The sequence below is a fragment of the Cucurbita moschata genome, unplaced genomic scaffold (genome assembly GCF_002738365.1).
Source record: "Cucurbita moschata cultivar Rifu unplaced genomic scaffold, Cmos_1.0 Cmo_Scf00025, whole genome shotgun sequence".
Classification (NCBI taxonomy): domain Eukaryota; kingdom Viridiplantae; phylum Streptophyta; class Magnoliopsida; order Cucurbitales; family Cucurbitaceae; genus Cucurbita; species Cucurbita moschata.
The window spans coordinates 515,696-534,919 of record NW_019268541.1 but is presented as its reverse complement, the minus strand read 5'-3'; the positions used below and the strand labels follow the sequence as shown (position 1 = coordinate 534,919).

General features: G+C 37.2%; 3 protein-coding genes across 3 annotated transcripts; all 3 read left to right on the top strand.

Annotated features, from left to right (window-relative positions):
- Positions 1-5,059: 5,059 nt before the first annotated feature.
- On the top strand, positions 5,060-8,468 carry LOC111461573 (aldehyde dehydrogenase family 2 member C4-like). Its single transcript, XM_023105144.1, has 9 exons — positions 5,060-5,228; positions 5,395-5,537; positions 5,916-6,299; positions 6,511-6,600; positions 7,203-7,376; positions 7,452-7,589; positions 7,658-7,795; positions 7,874-7,935; positions 8,014-8,468. The coding sequence occupies exons 1-9, from the start codon at positions 5,123-5,125 to the stop codon at positions 8,285-8,287; spliced, it is 1,509 nt and encodes a 502-aa protein (XP_022960912.1). The 5' UTR covers positions 5,060-5,122; the 3' UTR covers positions 8,288-8,468.
- Positions 8,469-11,859: 3,391 nt separating this feature from the next.
- Positions 11,860-15,229, top strand: LOC111461572 (probable sulfate transporter 3.5). Its single transcript, XM_023105143.1, has 12 exons — positions 11,860-12,183; positions 12,284-12,491; positions 12,584-12,755; positions 12,854-12,919; positions 13,349-13,462; positions 13,550-13,666; positions 13,744-13,870; positions 13,947-14,233; positions 14,316-14,506; positions 14,603-14,685; positions 14,761-14,837; positions 14,920-15,229. The coding sequence occupies exons 1-12, from the start codon at positions 11,871-11,873 to the stop codon at positions 15,109-15,111; spliced, it is 1,947 nt and encodes a 648-aa protein (XP_022960911.1). The 5' UTR covers positions 11,860-11,870; the 3' UTR covers positions 15,112-15,229.
- Positions 15,230-15,319: 90 nt separating this feature from the next.
- LOC111461571 (leucine-rich repeat extensin-like protein 4) lies at positions 15,320-18,126 on the top strand. The gene has a single exon (XM_023105142.1). The coding sequence runs from the start codon at positions 15,410-15,412 to the stop codon at positions 17,933-17,935; it is 2,526 nt and encodes an 841-aa protein (XP_022960910.1). The 5' UTR covers positions 15,320-15,409; the 3' UTR covers positions 17,936-18,126.
- The last annotated feature ends 1,098 nt before the right edge of the window (positions 18,127-19,224 follow it).

The window sequence follows — 19,224 nt, the reverse complement described above, 5'->3', positions numbered from 1 at the left end:
TAAAATTAGTAAGACTTCCAAAAATTTGGACATCACATTTTGGTTGCTTAAACCATGCTATTGCTAACCGCTTCCCCCAATTCCATGAAGCTTCTCATTTCGTTTCTACGTCATCTTTGTAATTTTCACCATAGATTAAAACGATGTAATCTTCACCATAGATTAAAACGATGTTTGATTCATTACTCTAATTCAATATTGATTTAAGAATGAGAAAAATCAGATTCGGGTGCAGGTGAGAGTTTATGCGTTGTAGGACACTTCGACCTCAGACAAGCCAACTAGCCATATGACCTACCACCTTAACCTACACCTCTACACAACTTGGTTCAGCCACATTATCGGCAACCTTGGCCTATACCTCTCCACAGGTCTTCCCCCAACTGAAATTAGAAGTTAGAAGTCTTTGATATATAAATCCTTTTAACTCTATTTTATTCTTTTTAATAATTTCGTTGACTGCAAATAAAGTTTTAAAATGTTAATATCATTTATTTTCCATATAAACCACATTTTTAAATATTGCTACAATAAATTACATGAATATAATACGACCCATTTGCACGTGAACGTGACATAAATGAAGTAGTTTTACATAAACATAGTGTAAACGTGAATGTGATATGAGTTCGTAGACATCCAAACTTTTATTTGTATAATGAAAAAATGTTATCTTCTAGACCTAGTCGAAGAAGGAACAATGCACCCGTACTTAAAATAAACAAACTTTAAGTATTTTTACATTGCTTGAGCAACATTCTTTAAATTTTTAATTTATAGTAATTTTTCTCGTATAACCATTTAGCTTTTAAATTTTATAACAATTGAGTTTTAATAAATTTTATTACATTAGAGAACGATCAATTAATTAATTGCAATATATATATATATATATATAATTATAAAAATTAATTATAACACAAAATTTTGATGAGAATAAATAATTACAAAATTTAAATATCAAGCGGTCACGGACGAAAAGAAAATCTTAATAGGCATGGAAAAATTTATATTCTAGGAGGACAAAATTAGATTGAGATTGATTTGATTAGAAATTAATGATAATTTAATGAGTAAAACAAATTTATTTTTTAAAAAAAAAGACTGAAATAAAATATTTTAAAAATTGTATACCGGGTTTGCCGTTTGTCGGTCAGATATAGGTTTTTGTAATAACGTTTTTAATATTTTTTTTTCTTTTGTTCATTTTTGAAAATATAACATTTTTTATAATAGTTTTTTTTTTTTAATATAATTTATGACTATAGCTTAGTATGACATTGTAAAAATAATTAAATCAAGAAATTGATACTTTTTAGTATCCAAGTGGGCCTTGTTCTTTCACCATTGAATTGGTCCAAGTAGACTGTCGGCCCATTGAAGGCCCAGTTTCTTTTTTAAAAACCACGTTGTCAATTGATATTCGATAAAATTTTAAATAAATGTTGAAAATATTGGTTTCCATTGTTTTTTTTTTGTACGTGTAATTAATATTATTTCTTCACGACAAAGTTATCTCCCTTCTCATAAAATAATAAAACATCTAGTAATTAAATAAAAAAACGATAATATCATGTTTTTCATTGTTTATGATTCCTCAGAGGAAAAAAAACCATTTGTATTTTTACTAAATTTGAAATTTAGTAAAATTATTATTATTCACCCATTTCTTAATAATAATAATAATTTATTATAATTTTCCCATTAAATAATATATTTATGGAATTTATACTATTTTTCTTTTCACAAAAATCCACAAATTCTCTCCACATTATTTAAAATTTCTATATACCATGTGAAAACTAAAAAAACCTTGACTTTTGAAAACACAAAACTACACAAATGAAAACCAAGTTTCCCAACCAACCCTTTTCTTTATATATATAATAACATGAAATCTTTTGGTCGGTGTGACCCACGTCAGGTGAATCAAGCTATTCTTAATTTATAAAACTAACCTAAATTTTTTATTAGTGTAACAGTCTAAGTTCACAGCTAACAAATATTATTTACTTTAGCTCGTTACGCATCGTCGTTAGTCTCACAGCTTTAAAACACGTCTAAGAGGTTTTACACAAAAATGTTGTATCACATAATTATAAAAGCTTTATAAAGTTCGTTAAACTAGAATTTAAGCGATAAACGCAGAATGGAGAAGATAATTCATTTGGTAATAGAAGACAAAGATACTTAAGTATTAGTGAAGAATTAATTAATTAAATAAATGAATTATTAGATTAAGGATTGGTTATACACAAGTTGGTGCATCATACATGTAAGTTGACCTGGAAATCTTGTAATTATTGATAATCAAATAATAGTCCAAACTCCGAAATAAACCCACAAAACTATATTATATTTAATTATTCCAGTTTTCTTACGGAAAATAAGAACCCAAGTTTGACCTAGTATTTAATATTTTATGAATTTATTAATTTTGACAATTGGTTTATTTATAAGAATATCAAATTATTTGAATTAAACATTTGCAATATATTGCTACCATTCTTTTGACTATTCGCTACACCAGAAATATGTGGAATAAAACTAAGTTATCTTTGTTCATACGTTATCTAATTTATTATCCTTTATTTTAAACATTAATTATTGATGAATAATCATGTTCTATGTATAATTTAAATGAAAGAAGAAAAAAAATTGAAGAACCCGCCAAATGATTCTTTAGTTATTCTTTGTTCAAACAATGTATGTCATTTTAATGTCAACATCATAAAAGTAAACGCCTGTTTGCAATTATTCTAAATATTTTAAATTCAATCAACCAACGTAATACCGAACACAAGAGTACTTAAAAGAATTGAAAGTCGCTGTATAACAACACAAGCCCACCACTAACCGATATTGTTCTCTTCTATACATGTGTGCTATACAGAAAGTTTCCACCTCCTTATGAAAAAATGTTTTATTCCCCTCTCCAACCGACGTGAGATCTCACAATCCACCTCCCTTCGAAGTCAGCATCTTTACTGGTACTCATTTTCTAAAATCATGTGAGTAAGAATAAAGTACATTGTTATTTTATTTTATTTGGTTATTTTTTATGAAAAAAAAAGATTCTTTTTTAAAAAATGGATTATCATCAAGTATGTTTTGTTTTTAATTAAACAAAAAATTTTTTTTTTTTCAAAAAGGTCGGAGCTCATGACAGACAGGTAAAGAGTGTAAATGGAATATGTTTTTTAGTGGTTGGATGTGTTGTCACTGTCTCAGTTTTTTAGTCGTATTGTTAGAAATGGAAACATAATCAAATTTTTGTGGCTTAATTGGTTTATGATAAATTAATTTAAATTGATATATTGAAATTAATTTTTGTTTTGTTATTTATTTTACACGACGTGCCCAAGAAAGCGCTGAAATTCATTTCTTAATTTCAAATTGATGGGAGAGTTTTGTCATCTTGTAATAAACAATTTCAATTTTTTTAAAAAAAAGTTTGCAAACATATAAACAGTCAATTTCCTTTTTTTACAGCCAAATTCATCGAACATCTTTCCTTGTCGCAACTTGGATCGATCTCAACCACTCATTTAATAATTGGAAATTCTCATAAATAAATATAAATATAAATTATTTTCGAAAGATGTAGACATGGTGGAAATGGTAGCTAGTGAAAATGCTGAAGAGAGATGTAGATATGTTAGCTAGAGGGAGAATATGTTCTTTATTTCTTCCCTCTCTAAAAAGAAGCAGTGTTTTAACCATTAACTATACGCATTTTAATTATAACGAAATAATTCAATTCATTAATCATTTCATTTTACATCCTACCTAATTACATATCAAATTCAAACATTGCAAAAACGCTAAAATTAATAACTCCTAATACATTAAATTTACGCTAAATAACTCAAGTACGATATTTGTCATAGTTTGGGTGGCAGCGAAAGTGGAGGTGATTGATTGTTGGTTAACTACGTTATTAAACACTAATAATAAATTGTAGTTAAAAGTCTAATCTTTATTATAAACAGTTGAGACATTACTCTTAAAATATTAAATGCAAACTAGGTTTCAACCATAATTAAGTCTACCTAATTAATTATGTATTTATTTTTATTTTTATTTTCAATTTAATAAGTAATGTTATAAAGTACCAACACAATTCCATGCGCTTTAACCATTTTTAATTAAAAATTAAAGAACAAAATTAAGGTAGACATGAAAAATCAAAATTCAAAGGATATGATTGAAAAATAATTAAAACATGAAATACTAAATTAAAAAATATTCCTTACAAACTACATGATACAAATTCAATTAAAACATGAAAGCATCCTATATATATATATATATATATAGAAGTATTAAATTTGAAACGAAAAGGTTTCGATTTTATGATGTATTAAGTACAGAATTAAAATTTTAAAAAGTATTAATTAATTGTGGCTAAAATTCATTTATTAAATTATAAAAGCAATTTAAAAACTTCCTTTCTAATTTAAATACAATTTAACACATGTGAGTAAATAGCAACGTAAGAGTAACGCAGGGGTTATTGGAAATGTCAGTTGTAGCCCTGTCCCCTGTCTTGTCCTAGTTTCTTACGTTTTTTCGATTCTTTCCATGCCAAACATATTGAAGACGTGGCGATGACACGTATGTAGAATTGTGAACACGTGGCATAGGCAATATGTTTAGAGTATATCCTATAGTTTTGAGATACATTTTATTGACTATTTTTAGGGTCCACTTGGGAATTGGGTGAGTGCACGGCTGGTTTGTAGATAATAACTATCATTTAGCTTTCATCTTTATTTTTTTAACTCAAAGATGTCGGATAAAACTTTTTAACCTGAATATTAGAGTTTCTTCATTTTGAACAGTATTATTACCATTTACATTACATGCACATGTGGGTGCGTTTTTTCCTGAAAAAAGAAAAGAGTAAAAAAGAAAGTCCAGTTTGAAATTAATGTCATGAAAGTGACCCACATGGAGTGCCTGGAGATGTTGTTGCCTTCATTCTGGCTGCGCTGCAGAATTGCCTATTTAAGCTGTCTTCTGGCTTCTCCTATAAACCACACGCACTCCTCTCTGCAAATTCATATCTATTTCCGTCAATCCAAACCACACTCACACCAACAGTGATACACATACCAAGATGGAGGAGAATCACTGCAATGGAAATTCTCAATCCCAGCTCAATTTACCCAAAATCAAGTTCACAAAGCTTTTCATCAATGGACAATTCCTTGACTCTGTTTCAGGTATATATATATATGTCTCTCTCTGCTTCAAAAATATGGGTCGTCGGAGATTTCCCTGTCGCCGTCGGAAAATCCAATTTCCGACAACCCGATTATCTGGGTTTTTACGAAGAATTTTTATTAAATTCCTTTTTTTGGGTGTTGTTCGAAAATAAAAAATGAACAGGAAAAACTTTGGAGACCATAGATCCAAGAACAGGGGAGGTTATCGCGTCGGTGGCCGCCGGGGACAAAGAAGACGTGGATTTGGCCGTGAAAGCCGCCCGTGAGGCCTTCGATCATGGCCCTTGGCCACGCATGTCCGGCGCCGTGAGTATTTCTATTTTTGTTCATCTTCATACCTTTTCCCCCACTTTATCCTCCTCAAATTTATAGTTTAAATTAATAGTTTTTTTTTTTAATTACAAATTAATATCCATTCCAATACTTTGCTATGTCGGTCATAATTTATAGTTTAAACATAATTAATTAGATTAAATATTTAATTTAATTTTAACAGTAGCATTGCGTTACGTGTTTGTGAAATTGTCTTGGTTAGCATATGATCTAGAGTTACAGGCCAGCATTGAGTGACGACAACTTCTACAATTTTCTCTGACAATTTTCTTTTATATTTTTTATTTTCCAATAATAATTGAAAGAAAATGACATGTTAATGTTTTTGGATTATTGGGTAATAATGTGCAGGAGAGGGGGAGGATAATGACAAAACTAGCGGAATTGATAGATGCACACGTGGAGGAACTGGCAGCGTTGGATACCATCGACGCTGGAAAATCGTTTCATCTGGGGAAAATAGTGGATATACCCGGGGCTGCAAATACGCTGCGGTACTACGCAGGTGCAGCGGATAAAATTCACGGCAAGATATTGAAAATGTCAAGGCCGCTTCATGGCTACACGTTACTGGAGCCGATTGGAGTGGTGGGCCATATCATACCGTGGAACTTTCCGACGACCATGTTCTGGTTGAAAGTCAGCCCAGCGTTGGCTGCCGGATGCACCATGATCGTCAAGCCCGCCGAACAGACGCCCCTCTCCGCCCTGTTCTACGCTCATCTCGCCAAACTGGTCCGGCGTCTCTCTACCTCTCTTTTTTATCGCAATAATTAAATGAATTAAAATTAGCATGAAAATGACTGATTTATATCGGGAAAGGATTTTTTGGACTTTTATAAAAAATAATTGGGTTTTGACATTGTGGTGGATGGATGACCTAGCATATGTGGACGTTTTTTTTTTCCTTTTTTTTTAATCTCGATTTTTTGACGTGGCATATTAGGCTGGCATTCCAGATGGAGTACTCAACGTTGTGACTGGATATGGACCAACCGCAGGGTCCAGCATTGCATCACACATGGATATTGACAAGGTAACAATATAAATTCATGATCTTTTTCTTATTCAGTTAATGTGAGACTACTCCTTTCAATAATTATTAACAATCATCTCTAGAATAAAATACATCATAGAGTCTCCCCTGAGTTCTAGGAAGCCTTTCAATAATTCTCAACAATCATCCCTCAATAAAATACATTATAGAGTCTCCCCTGAGTTCTAGGGAGTCTTCAAGCAGCCTCCTCTTTTTCTTTTTTGGAGCCCTCGAACAAATGGTACTTTGTTCGACACTTGAGTCACTTTTTACTACACCTTCAAAGTTCGCAACTTCTTGAAGATTCTATTGATATGGCTAAGTTAAGAGCATGGTTTTAATGCCATGTTAAAAATAACAAACCATGCCTCGTGCCAATGAAAAATAGTCTACTTTGAAAATAAACTTTTATGACTTTCCTTTTAGTTTTCCCAAAATGCCTCGTGCCAATGAAAAATAGTGTTTCCCACTTATAATATCTCATGATATTTTTTTTAATTAGCCAACGTAAGACTACTCCTTTCAATAATCCTCAACACTAACTCATGAAACACGAGAGAAATGGGGTTAGGATGATTCATTAATAATGGTACGCTTTTCAGGTGAGCTTCACAGGATCAACCAAGGTGGGGAGGTTGATAATGCAGGCCGCAAGTGCCAGTAACCTGAAGCAAGTGTCATTGGAATTAGGAGGCAAATCCCCTCTTCTAATCTTCGATGATGCTGATATCAACAAAGCCGTCGATCTTGCTCTCCTCGCCATTTTTTACAACAAGGTAAACCACTCTTAACCTTGCCAACAATTTCAGCGCCTCTGTCAACCACATGCCTCAATTTTGATGGGTGTACAGGGAGAAATCTGCGTGGCCGGCTCCCGGGTTCTGGTTCAAGAAGGAATTTATGATGAATTCGTCAAAAAGATTAGCGAAAAGGCCAAGTCCTGGGTGGTGGGAGACCCTTTTGATCCCAAAGTTAACTATGGACCCCAGGTGATGCCAAGTTAATAAACAGAGTTTTGGGTAACTCCCACCAACGACACTGACTGAAAATTCTGCAGGTGGACAAAAAGCAACTGGATAAGATTCTGATGTACATAGAACACGGTAAAAGAGAAGGAGCAACGCTGGTTACAGGCGGCAAGCGTATAGGCGAAGTGGGGTATTACGTAGAGCCCACAATCTTCACAGACGTCAAGGTCCTGCATTTTCCTCTGTTTTTTACACCCTCTGTTATTATCATCTTCAATTATGCTGAATAGTAATTGAATTCCCAGGAAGACTCGCTGATTGCGCAGGATGAAATATTCGGGCCAGTTCTGTCCGTCATAAAATTCAAGTAAAAACACGATCTTTTTGTGGGAATGGTTTAAGTATATATCAGAGTTTGAATTTATTACGAGTTTTGTTTTGACAGGACGATTGAAGAGGGAATAAGGAGCGCAAACAACACCAAGTACGGGCTGGCAGCTGGGATAGTAACGAACAACATAGACATAGCCAACACGGTGTCCAGGTCCATCCGAGCGGGTACCATTTGGCTAAATTGTTACTTTGCTTTCGACTCGAGCTGCCCGTTCGGAGGGTATAAGGCGAGTGGGTTCGGGAGAGACTCTGGAATGCAGGCTATCCATAAGTATCTTCAAACCAAAGCCGTCGTCACTCCTTTGGTTAATTCTCCTTGGCTTTGATTCATTCTTACACGCATTGTGGGCGCGCGCGCGCCATACTAGTTTACGACGCCTCAATACCAACTCCCCCTCCCCTTGTACCTTTTGCTTCTTGCGCTTGCATTTACTAATAATGTATAGCTCAAACTTATTTATAAAATGAATGCAAAAGATTATTAGAATAATACTGACCCCTTTTTTTATCTTATTGTTAGCTACTTGTTTATTTATTATGATAATTTATTTGTGTCTTCTCAATTAAATACTAATTAGTTTACTTGTCAATTTATATGTTATTAATGTCTTACTTCATTATTCTTTCGTAACTTATAATATTGTCTCTTTTTAAATATTTAGGAATAAGAATTGTTCGATCACCTCTTTCACCCATTTTTCTTCTCAAAACAACTCCAAACTCACTAACTTATTCTCCTATCCTAGGAGTCATTTGTTGAGGATGGTTGAGTGAGAGTCTCACATTGACTAATTAAGGGATCATCAATCAGGATTTTTAGAAAAGCTAAAAGCAAAGCTACAAGCGCGAGAGCTAGACCATATCATATCATTCACATCTCCCTATAGTCAATTGTAGCATAGTCGGTGAGTACGAACAACGTCAGATGTAGTACGTTGTAGTACCCATAAGAAACATAGGACAAAGAGATGAGCCACCACGAATCCATAGCCCCAAGTAGCATCGCCGACATCAAGTCTTGTACCCACAACCTCCAGGACATCAGATATAGTGCCCACAAGCAACCCATAATGAATGGTGGTCACGTTATAAAATATATACATTGGTTTTCTAAATAAATGAATTGGGCTCCTTATAATCTTCCTAATTAAAATATATAATTTTTGTTCTGAAATTGCCTTACCCCAATAATGGGCCCTCTTTGGGCTTCTTTCGCCTAATAATGGGCCCTCTTTGGGCTTCTTTCGCCTAATAATGGGCCCTCTTTGGGCCTCTTTCATATCGAGGGCTTCTAATCCTTTTCTCAAATAATATATACACTAAACCCTAAAATCGCTTATTTTTTAATCTCTCAATCCCAAGCTTCAAATCTTATCCACTTTCATGAATTTAACAACTCTACCCTCTCGATACCAAATGTTAAAAAATCAATCGAATAGGAGTAAAATTTAAATTACTTTATTGATTACATATCTCAAGGTAAGAATAATTGTTTAAGATTTGAATCACTCTACAAACAAGATCGATCATATCAAATTTGAATAATTCTAAACCCTATATAATGGCAACGAAACTTAGCCCTCGACGAAAGAAAAGCAAAAATGTTCTTTTTACTATATTTTCCAATTCTCACTCTAAAAATAATATGCATGGCTTTACATCGCCTCAAAATTTGTAACAATCCAAGATATAAAAGCTTCATTCTTCTTTAACATGACTTGTGATCATTTGAACGGTTTCTTCGCATCTTCCTTAGAATATGATTTCGAATTTGCTGACCTAATCATTGTACAAAGTCTTCAAGTTCCAAAAAAAAAAAAAAAAAAAAAAAAATCTATGGTGGTTATTTAATGGATGTGATCAATAAAGAATGACAAAATAATTGAATAATATGATTAAAAGACATAATATATTGTTCATTATCACGAGTGGAAGATCTATTATGGATACTTAAATCTAATCTTCTTTCTTAATTCTATTTTTTTTTCCAATTTGAGCATAAACTAACCAATAAAATTATAATTACTAATTTTCATTCCTACAAAAATGGAGAAATTTGTATTACCAATGAGTTTAAGATGGAATGCATGAAAGTAATTATGCATCAGCAAAACAAAGCCTTATGCTATCAAATCATTCTTATTTTATACATATCTATTTCGAGTTGGTGATGATGGATGCAAAAATTTCATAATTTCTTCCCAATAATTCACTCTTTAATCTTATAAAGGAAGACTACTGCTTAACCCAACTATAATTGTTCCTCCAATAAATCTCTGTGGAGTTTTGCTTCTTCATTCATCCCACTTCACACCCCAAATTCTGTCTTTTCCACCCACCAAAGGCCATCCCCAAGGGTTACTTATACCCCATTCTTAACCCGTCTTCAAATACTTTCTAACCCTTTCTTTTACTCGACGACATACAATTTTGCGTTCGAAACCCTCCCTGCTAATACTATACGTTAATTACTGCTAAATTTAAAATTTTTGAAGCCTTTTCGATCGTCATCGTCATTGTTACGTGCGAAACGGTTTGTTTTCAAACCCGAAACCCTAAAAATGTATTAGTGATATGAGGGTGTTTTTGTTGAAGGAGGTAATGGAAGCCACGCATGAGCCTTGTCAAGAGGTGACATTCTTCCCTTTTTCCCCCATTGACTAATTGTTTTAGTATCTTACCAACCAAAATTTCTCCATCCTTTTGGCCAATGGACGAAATTACTGAATAATTCTTTCTCAATATAATTGAATTCATATGGATTTGGATTCTAATTGTTGTTGAGAGATGAAGAAAGTTGTGTGTAAATGAGGAGAGGGTGTTTATAATTATTATGCTCCCCACTTGATTGAATAAGATCATGGAAGTCCATTCAATCAACGATGGTGGGAATTCAAATTGAAGATTAGGGTTCATAAACAAAGGAGGTCTAATTGAGTCCCTTTGTAAAGGAATTCAAACATGGAAACTTTTTATAAATTTTCGTTCTTGTTTTTCTTTTATTACTGCACAAAAAGATAAATTTATCGAGTGGGTTGGTGTTACTTTGTCTTATCTTTCTTTAGGGTCGTCTTTAATTAATATCTCCAAGATTTTATTGGTTATTAAGTACTAAAATCCAATTTTTGTTCCTTTATAATAATATATAAATGTTACAATACAAATAAACTAATGAAGTATATATAAAAGAGAAATTCAAAAGGTTTATGTTCTTCCCTTTTGGCACTCAAATTTCAAAACCCTTTTTGTCCTTTTTGCATTTAAATTTATTATTCCTCCCATCCTCCGAAGTTAGTGCTTATTAATCACAACAACTAAAAGTTAACTTGACATTTGCATGGAAATTTGTAAATTTTAGTATTTTCGAGCCAAGACATTCCATGGATCTTCTCAGTTTAATAGTATAACAACTCAGACACTCAATATAGACAAGTAATATAGATAAGGATAGGATGCTCACACACTGGATAAGGATGAACATAAATAAGATGAATATTAGTCAAAGGTTTTATTGATGACGGGTAAAAAGAACATTTTGACCACTCATGATATATATTTACTAAATATCTACAGTTATCTCAACAAATCTTCACTATAAATAGTTCCATATCCCAACAACCAAGACTGTCACAAAACAGGCATAGTGGTTCAAACGTTTTTGACAAGTTTGAGGAACACCCAAAAGCCAAACCTTAATTATGCCTGTTCCCAATTCCAAATGGGTCTAAATAGAAACACACTCGAATAGTTCCTGCCACTTCCGATCCATTGTTCTGTCTTATCCATTTACCATCATCGCCCTCTCATCCTCTTATCATTCTCCACTAAACATCCCCTCTATATAATAACTCTCTTCATTCAATTCACCCCAATCACTTCAATTATTCACTAATTGTTGGGTTTGTTCTAATGGGTTCCTTCAAAAGTGATCAAAATGTGAGCTTTGCTGCTCCGAGGGCGTTTGGGAAGAGGCTGAAATCGGATCTCAAAGAGACGTTTTTCCCTGATGATCCGTTCAGGCAGTTTGGAGATGGCGGAGGGGCTGTGCAGCGAGTGAAAAAGGTCCTCAAGTATTTCGTTCCCATATTGGAATGGCTTCCTAAATACAACTTGAGTATGTTTAAGTATGATTTGCTTGCTGGTATTACCATTACCAGCCTCGCTATTCCCCAAGGCATCAGTTACGCCAAGCTCGCCACTCTCCCTCCCATCATTGGCCTTTGTGAGTCCCATTCCCCTTCCCTAATTCCCTAATTTTAAACGTGGTTGCCTAATTAGAGTAATTTGAATAATGACTCTCCACAATTGTATGATATTGTCAGATTCCAGCTTCGTTCCTCCACTTGTATATGCAGTGTTTGGAAGCTCCAAGCATCTGGCGGTGGGGACAGTGGCCGCATGTTCCTTGCTCATTTCGCAAATCATCGGACGAGTGGCGTCCCCGGAAGAAGAACCCACATTGTATCTCCACTTGGTTTTCACCGCCACCCTTGTTACCGGCGTCTTTCAGGCCACCTTAGGCTTTCTACGGTGCGACCCAACTCGACCCCACAATTCAAAATGTGAACTCAATTTATAAAAATCCAATTTTTGATCGTTTGAGTTGGTTTTTCGATGAGCAGACTGGGAATTTTGGTAGATTTCTTATCGCACTCGACAATACTCGGGTTTATGGGAGGGACGGCTGTGATCATTTCCCTGCAACAGCTGAAAGGCATGCTTGGACTCACTCATTTCACCTCTAAAACTGACGTTTTTTCGGTACTTCACGCAGTGTTCACCCGTACAAATGAGGTTGGTTTGTTTCTTCCTTTTATATTTTCTTTTCAGTTCAGCTTCACCTCTAAAACGTTAACTTTTCTTGTTGTTTCGTATCCTTTGTTTGGCTGCAGTGGAAATGGCAAAGTGCTGTCGTCGGCATCGTCTTCCTTCTATTCCTTCAGTTTACAAGGTTCCTGGTAAGCAACTTTTCTCTCTCTTCTCTATCTTTTCTTAGGAATAAGAGAGGATTAGCCGAAGGTGGCCCCACAATCCTCGAGATTTATTAGTTCGAACAAAATATACTATACACCTTCTCCCTTCAGACCTATGGAACTTTCGAACAACCTCTCCTTAATCAAGGCTTACTCATTTTCTGCACCACCATTTGTTCGACATTTGAGTCAATTTTTACTACACCATCGAGACTTACAACTTTTTTGTTTGACATGGCCATATTAAGAATCACGGCTCTACACGATGCTTTGTGCTTCCCTAAAAAAAACCTTAGATAGAGAGATGTAGTCCTTATTTATAAACTCATGATTATTTTTAGTTAGCCAAGGTGGCACTCCTTCCCACCATCCAAATATCTTTCTCTAAAATGGTTTTTTTTTGTGGTTAAACAGAGAAACAGAAACCCCAAGCTATTCTGGGTGTCAGCGATGGCTCCCATGGTAACAGTGGTAGTCGGGTGTTTGTTTGCTTATTTCATCAATGGAAGTCAGCATGGAATCTTAACTGTATGATCATTACTTTTTCACTATTTGGAGACTTTTCTTAGCTTCTTTTGATTATGATGTAATAACCCAGTTGGTATCACCGAACAGGTGGGTCACTTGAGCAAAGGAATAAACCCTGTTTCCATTCACTTCCTCAACTTCGACTCCAAATATATATCAGTTGTCGTACAAACTGGCTTGATCACTGCCCTTGTGGCTTTGGCTGTAACTTCTTGGATCTCTCCCTTTTTCGTTTTTCTCTCAAAATTCATCTTCTCTAATCTTCATTATCATCGCCTCAGGAAGGAATAGCAATTGGTCGGAGCTTTGCAATCATGAAAAATGAACAAATCGATGGGAACAAGGAGATGGTAGCCTTTGGTTTAATGAACATCCTCGGATCTTTCACTTCCTGCTACCTAACCACTGGTGATATAAACTATTCATTATATCAGTTAGATTATGAACAATAATTGATCAAATGAAATGACTTATCTTTTTTCAGGGCCATTCTCAAAGACTGCAGTGAACTTCAATGCTGGGTGTAGGACAGCCATGTCAAACATAGTCATGGCGATCTTCATGGCTTTCACCCTCCTCTTTCTAGCTCCTCTCTTTAGCTACACACCTCTTGTAACCCTTTCCGCCATTATCATGTCCGCCATGTTTGGTCTCATCAAGTATGAAGAAATGTATCATCTTCTCAAGGTCGACAAGTTTGATTTCTGCATATGTATGGCGGCTTTCTTGGGCGTTGCCCTCTTAAGCATGGACGTTGGCATCATGCTTTCGGTCAGTGAATTATATTCATAACATAACCAAAGGAAGTTTCAAAGCCTCGTCTTTCCTTATTTGTTATGACTTCTTTTATCAGGTGGGACTTGCTTTGCTGAGAGCTCTGCTTTACATGGCTAGACCAGCCACTTGCAAACTCGGGAAAATAACAAACTCCAGTTTGTATAGAGACGTGGAACAGTACCCAAATGCAACAAGAACCCCTGGAATTATTGTTCTTCAACTTGGTTCCCCTGTTTATTACGCCAACGCCAACTACATCAGAGAAAGGTAATGTAAAAGTTCATTTGCGCATTTTATCAAACAGTTTAGGCGCAAGTATGACGCCTTTGATTAACCAGTCCGAATCTTGTGGTTTTTCAATAGGATTTTCAGATGGGTTCGTGATGAGCAGACCATATCTGATACCAACGATGGATCCGTCGAACATGTACTGCTGGAGTTGAGCGGTAATAAGCGATAAAAACCGATAATTCAGTCCAGAATGAATTTGACCCATTACTGAGTTTTGGTTGTTTGTACAGGAGTTACCTCCATCGACATGACAGGGATCGAAACTCTAGTTGAAATCCGCAGATCATTACAAGCAAACGGAATCCAGGTAATTTCGCAGTGCCCCACCAATCCATTTCCTCTGCAAAGCATCTAGAAAATTAATGAAATCGATATTTGATGATGAACAGATGGGAATTATAAACCCAAGAATAGTAGTGATGGAGAAGATGATAGCTTCGGATTTCACAGAAACAATCGGGAAAGAGAACATTTATTTGTCGGTAGACGATGGAGTGGAAAGGTGCAGAGATTTGGTTCCCAAATTAAAGCAAACGGATGGAAGTGGTGAAAGTTCCATTAGCTTATGCACAGGAATTTGAATCTGCAATAATTATATAATGTATTTTCTCAGTTGGGCTTGTGTTTTGGGCCAAGCATTGAAATAGCATAATTGGGCCAAGCATTGAAATAGCATGTTTTGGGCCGACCATTGAAATATCTTAATTGGGCCAATGATGGGCTTACTGTACGTTTTTTTAAAAAGTATATTTTTGTTCTTAAAATATACTAATTTAAGACTGAAAAATAAATAATAACTAGAAAAATAGGAACAGAGCAAAGGACGGTGTCACTAAAATCACACTCCACTACACTTTCAATTTCAGAGCCTCATTCCACATGAATCCCAACTCCCATTTCAACATCTCACCCCTCCTCCTCCTCCTCTTCCTTCCCGCATTCCTCCGCCTCCCCACCGCCCTCCCCGCCGTCAGCCATGGCAGCCTCTCTGACGCGGAAGCTCTCTACATCCGCCACCGCCAGCTTCTGTACTACAGAGACGAGTTTGGTGACCGTGGCGAAGAAGTCACTGTGGACCCATCTCTGGTTTTCGAAAACGGGAGGATTAGAAATGCTTACATTGCACTTCAGGCTTGGAAACTAGCCATTTTGTCTGACCCTTTCAATCAAACCGCCAATTGGGTCGGATCTGACGTCTGCAGCTACTTCGGCGTTTACTGTGCTCCCGCATTGGACGACCCCAACATCCGTACCGTCGCTGGAATCGATCTCAACCACGGCGACATTGCCGGATACCTCCCTGAAGAGCTCGGTTTGCTTGTGGATCTTGCATTGTTCCATATCAATTCAAACAGATTCTGCGGCACTTTACCCCACAGATTTGATCGTCTCAAGTTGCTACACGAATTGGATCTCAGTAATAACCGGCTCGCTGGGAAGTTCCCCGGCGTGGTTCTCAAGCTTCCGGCGCTCAAGTTTTTGGATCTGAGGTTTAACGAATTCGAAGGAAATGTACCCAGAGAGCTGTTCGATAAGGATTTAGACGCCATTTTTATTAACCACAACAGATTCAGATTCGAACTGCCTGATAATTTTGGAAATTCGCCGGTGTCGGTCATTGTTCTTGGGAACAATAAGTTCCATGGGTGTGTGCCTTCGAGCTTGGGCAACATGACGAGGCTGAATGAGATCATTATGATGAACAATGGGCTTAATTCTTGCTTGCCGCCCGAAATTGGGGCGTTGAAGAACTTGACGGTGTTCGATGTAAGTTCCAATGAGCTGGTGGGTCCGTTGCCGGAGACATTTGGAGGGCTTGCGAGTTTGGAGCAACTCAGTGTGGCGAATAATTTTCTTTCTGGGACGATTCCGGAGAGTATTTGTGATTTGCCTAAGCTTCAGAACTTTACGTTCTCGAATAACTTCTTCTCCGGTGAGCCGCAGACGTGTTTGAGGGTTCCGGATTTCAGTGATCGGAGGAATTGCTTGACTGGGCGGCCAGCGCAGCGGCCGAGTGGTCAATGTAAGGCGTTCTTTTTGCGGCGTGTTGATTGTAATGCGTTTAAATGCCGTGCTTCTTCTGTTTCGCCTTCTACTCCATTTACTCCGCCGGTTGTTTCGCCCTCTTCACCTCCGTCACCGGCAGGGGAGGTGTCTCCTCCATCGCCGCCGCTCTCGCCCCATTTTCCTCCTCTGTCGCCACATTCGCCACCGTCGGCACCGCCATTGGTTTCTTCTCCGCCGTCACCTTCCTCTCCGTCTACACCTACAACCCCTTCAACGCCGCCTCAAGGTCATGCTCCGCCGTCATTACCCTCACCCTTATCGCCCCCTAAAGGTCTTTTTCCGCCGGCATTACCTCCGCCGACTGATCCCTTACCATCCTCACCACCCCACGGCCATACTCCGCCGGGTCCACCTTCGCCTTCCTCTCCATCTACACCTACAACCCCTTCAACGCCGCCTCAAGATCATGCGCCGCCGTCATTACCCTCACCCTTCTCGCCCCCAAAAGGTCATCCACCGCCGGCATTACCTCCGCCGTCTGAACCCTTACCATCTTCACCACCCCACGGCCATACTCCCCCGGGACCACCTTCGCCTTCCTCATCGTCTTCACCGACAACCCCTTCAACGCCGCCTCAAGGTCATGCTCCACCGTCATTACCCTCACCCTTATCTCCCCCAAAAGGTCATCCGCCGCCGGCATTACCTCCGCCGTCTGAGCCCTTACCATCCTCACCACCCCACGGCCATACTCCTCCGGGTCCACCTTCTTCATCCGAACCGCCATCATCGCCGCCACAAGATCACTCTCCGCCAACTCCCTCGCCGTCCGAACCGTCACCTTCAACGCCGCCTACAGGTCACACTCCAGCCATTCCTCCTTCACCATCCGGACCTGCACCTCCATCACCGCCACAAGTCCACAATCCGCCGGTCAAGCTTTCTCCTCCAGTAGCATCATCACCACCAGCACCATCACTCCCAGTTCACGCTCCGCCTCCGCCACATTTCCCTGATTTCCCTTCGCCGCCATCCACACAACCTCCTGTCTACTGTCCCCGCTCCCCATATCCACCATCTCCTCCATCCTACTCCCCAAACCCACCTCTCCAACACCCCACCTCCCCTCCGCCGCCATTACCTGTTCATTCTCCCCCTTCCCCTGTTTATACATCGCCATCGCCGCTTCCTCTTCCTTGCATACAACCTCCTCCACCTCCCCCACCAGATACTCAATACTCAGAACCACCGCCAACACCATCGTCTTCGATTCCCTACAATTCCCCACCACCGCCGTCTCCATCGCCCCCACCGCCTCCAAGCCCTGTATACGGAGGTCCCCTGCCACCAATCTACGGAGTTCCATACGCGTCTCCTCCGCCACCACCCTTATATTAATTAATTCGTCACAAAAATCCCACCTGCAATTTCCCCTTTTGAGCTTCAATCTGGTCAATTCTTCTCCCAACTCTCATCGCCCACGGAGAAAGAAAAAGGAAGCTCAAGTGTTTGCCCTCTATATTTGGTTTTTACATCGGCGTGGATCTTGTTTTAGTCTGTATAAATTCAACAAAACCTCCGCTTCTCTTCTTTTGGTTTTTGAGTTTGTATTATCATCTTAATCTAAATCTAAATCTATATCATATTTAGTATTCCTTTTGGGTTTCCTATACATTCTGTTCCAGTTACATCTTTCATTTTTGCTTCCAAATTTCATGGAAATTAATTTTTTTAATAGGATTTTGAAATTTTTGTTTATTAAAAAAAAAAGGCAGAATCTAGTAGGACCCAGTGTAGACAGACCACTGATCCCCAGTAACATGGACCTGAATCTCAATGGCCCCATCTTAAATTCACCCAACTCCTTCTACTTCTATTTTATTATTATAATTATTTTCATTTGGTTCAAATCACTAAAATAGTTGACATGGTAATTAATTAATATGTAAAAAAAAAATTTTAAAAAAATATATATATACATGTTGATACGTAATAAATTGAATTATTCGACAGTGACAGTAATAAAAAAGAACGATGTAGCAAGATCATATATTAATGTCACCTGTTTCATAAAAAACATATCAAATAACATGTCATAACTGGATACCATTAAATATGACCTAATAAAGGGTTGAAATGCTCACCTAACCTGCATCCTTTGCCTAAATGAAATTGTTGTTGGAATTTAAGAAATGAATCTGTAAATAAACCTAATGTGTTTGACTCATGAATTATTAGAAATTTTATTGTTTTCTTTGTAAAATAACATTTAATTTATTTAAATGAGATGATCCATATTTTCCTAATTATTTAACCGTATCTATTTCTTAGTTGCTAGAACAGCTGGCCCAAATCCACACCTTCATTAACACTACTACATTATTGTTTTCTAGGAGTTCTAACTTGGTTAAAGAGGATAATCATAAAGAATGTTATCTATACTCAAAGCAAACAATATCGTCATTATCATACATTATCTAATACTATAGTAGACGTCAGAATTTAGGCTAAGTTATATAGTATATGGGCCAGTTTCATTCTGTATTTGGGCCTAAGTTATAGAGTATATGGGCCAGTTTCATTCTGTATTTGGGCCTTGCCCTGCCACGAATTGCAGTCTGAAAATGGGCCTTTATTTACCCGGTAGTGGATAAGCTTAATCCTTAATTAATTAAAATTGTCACACC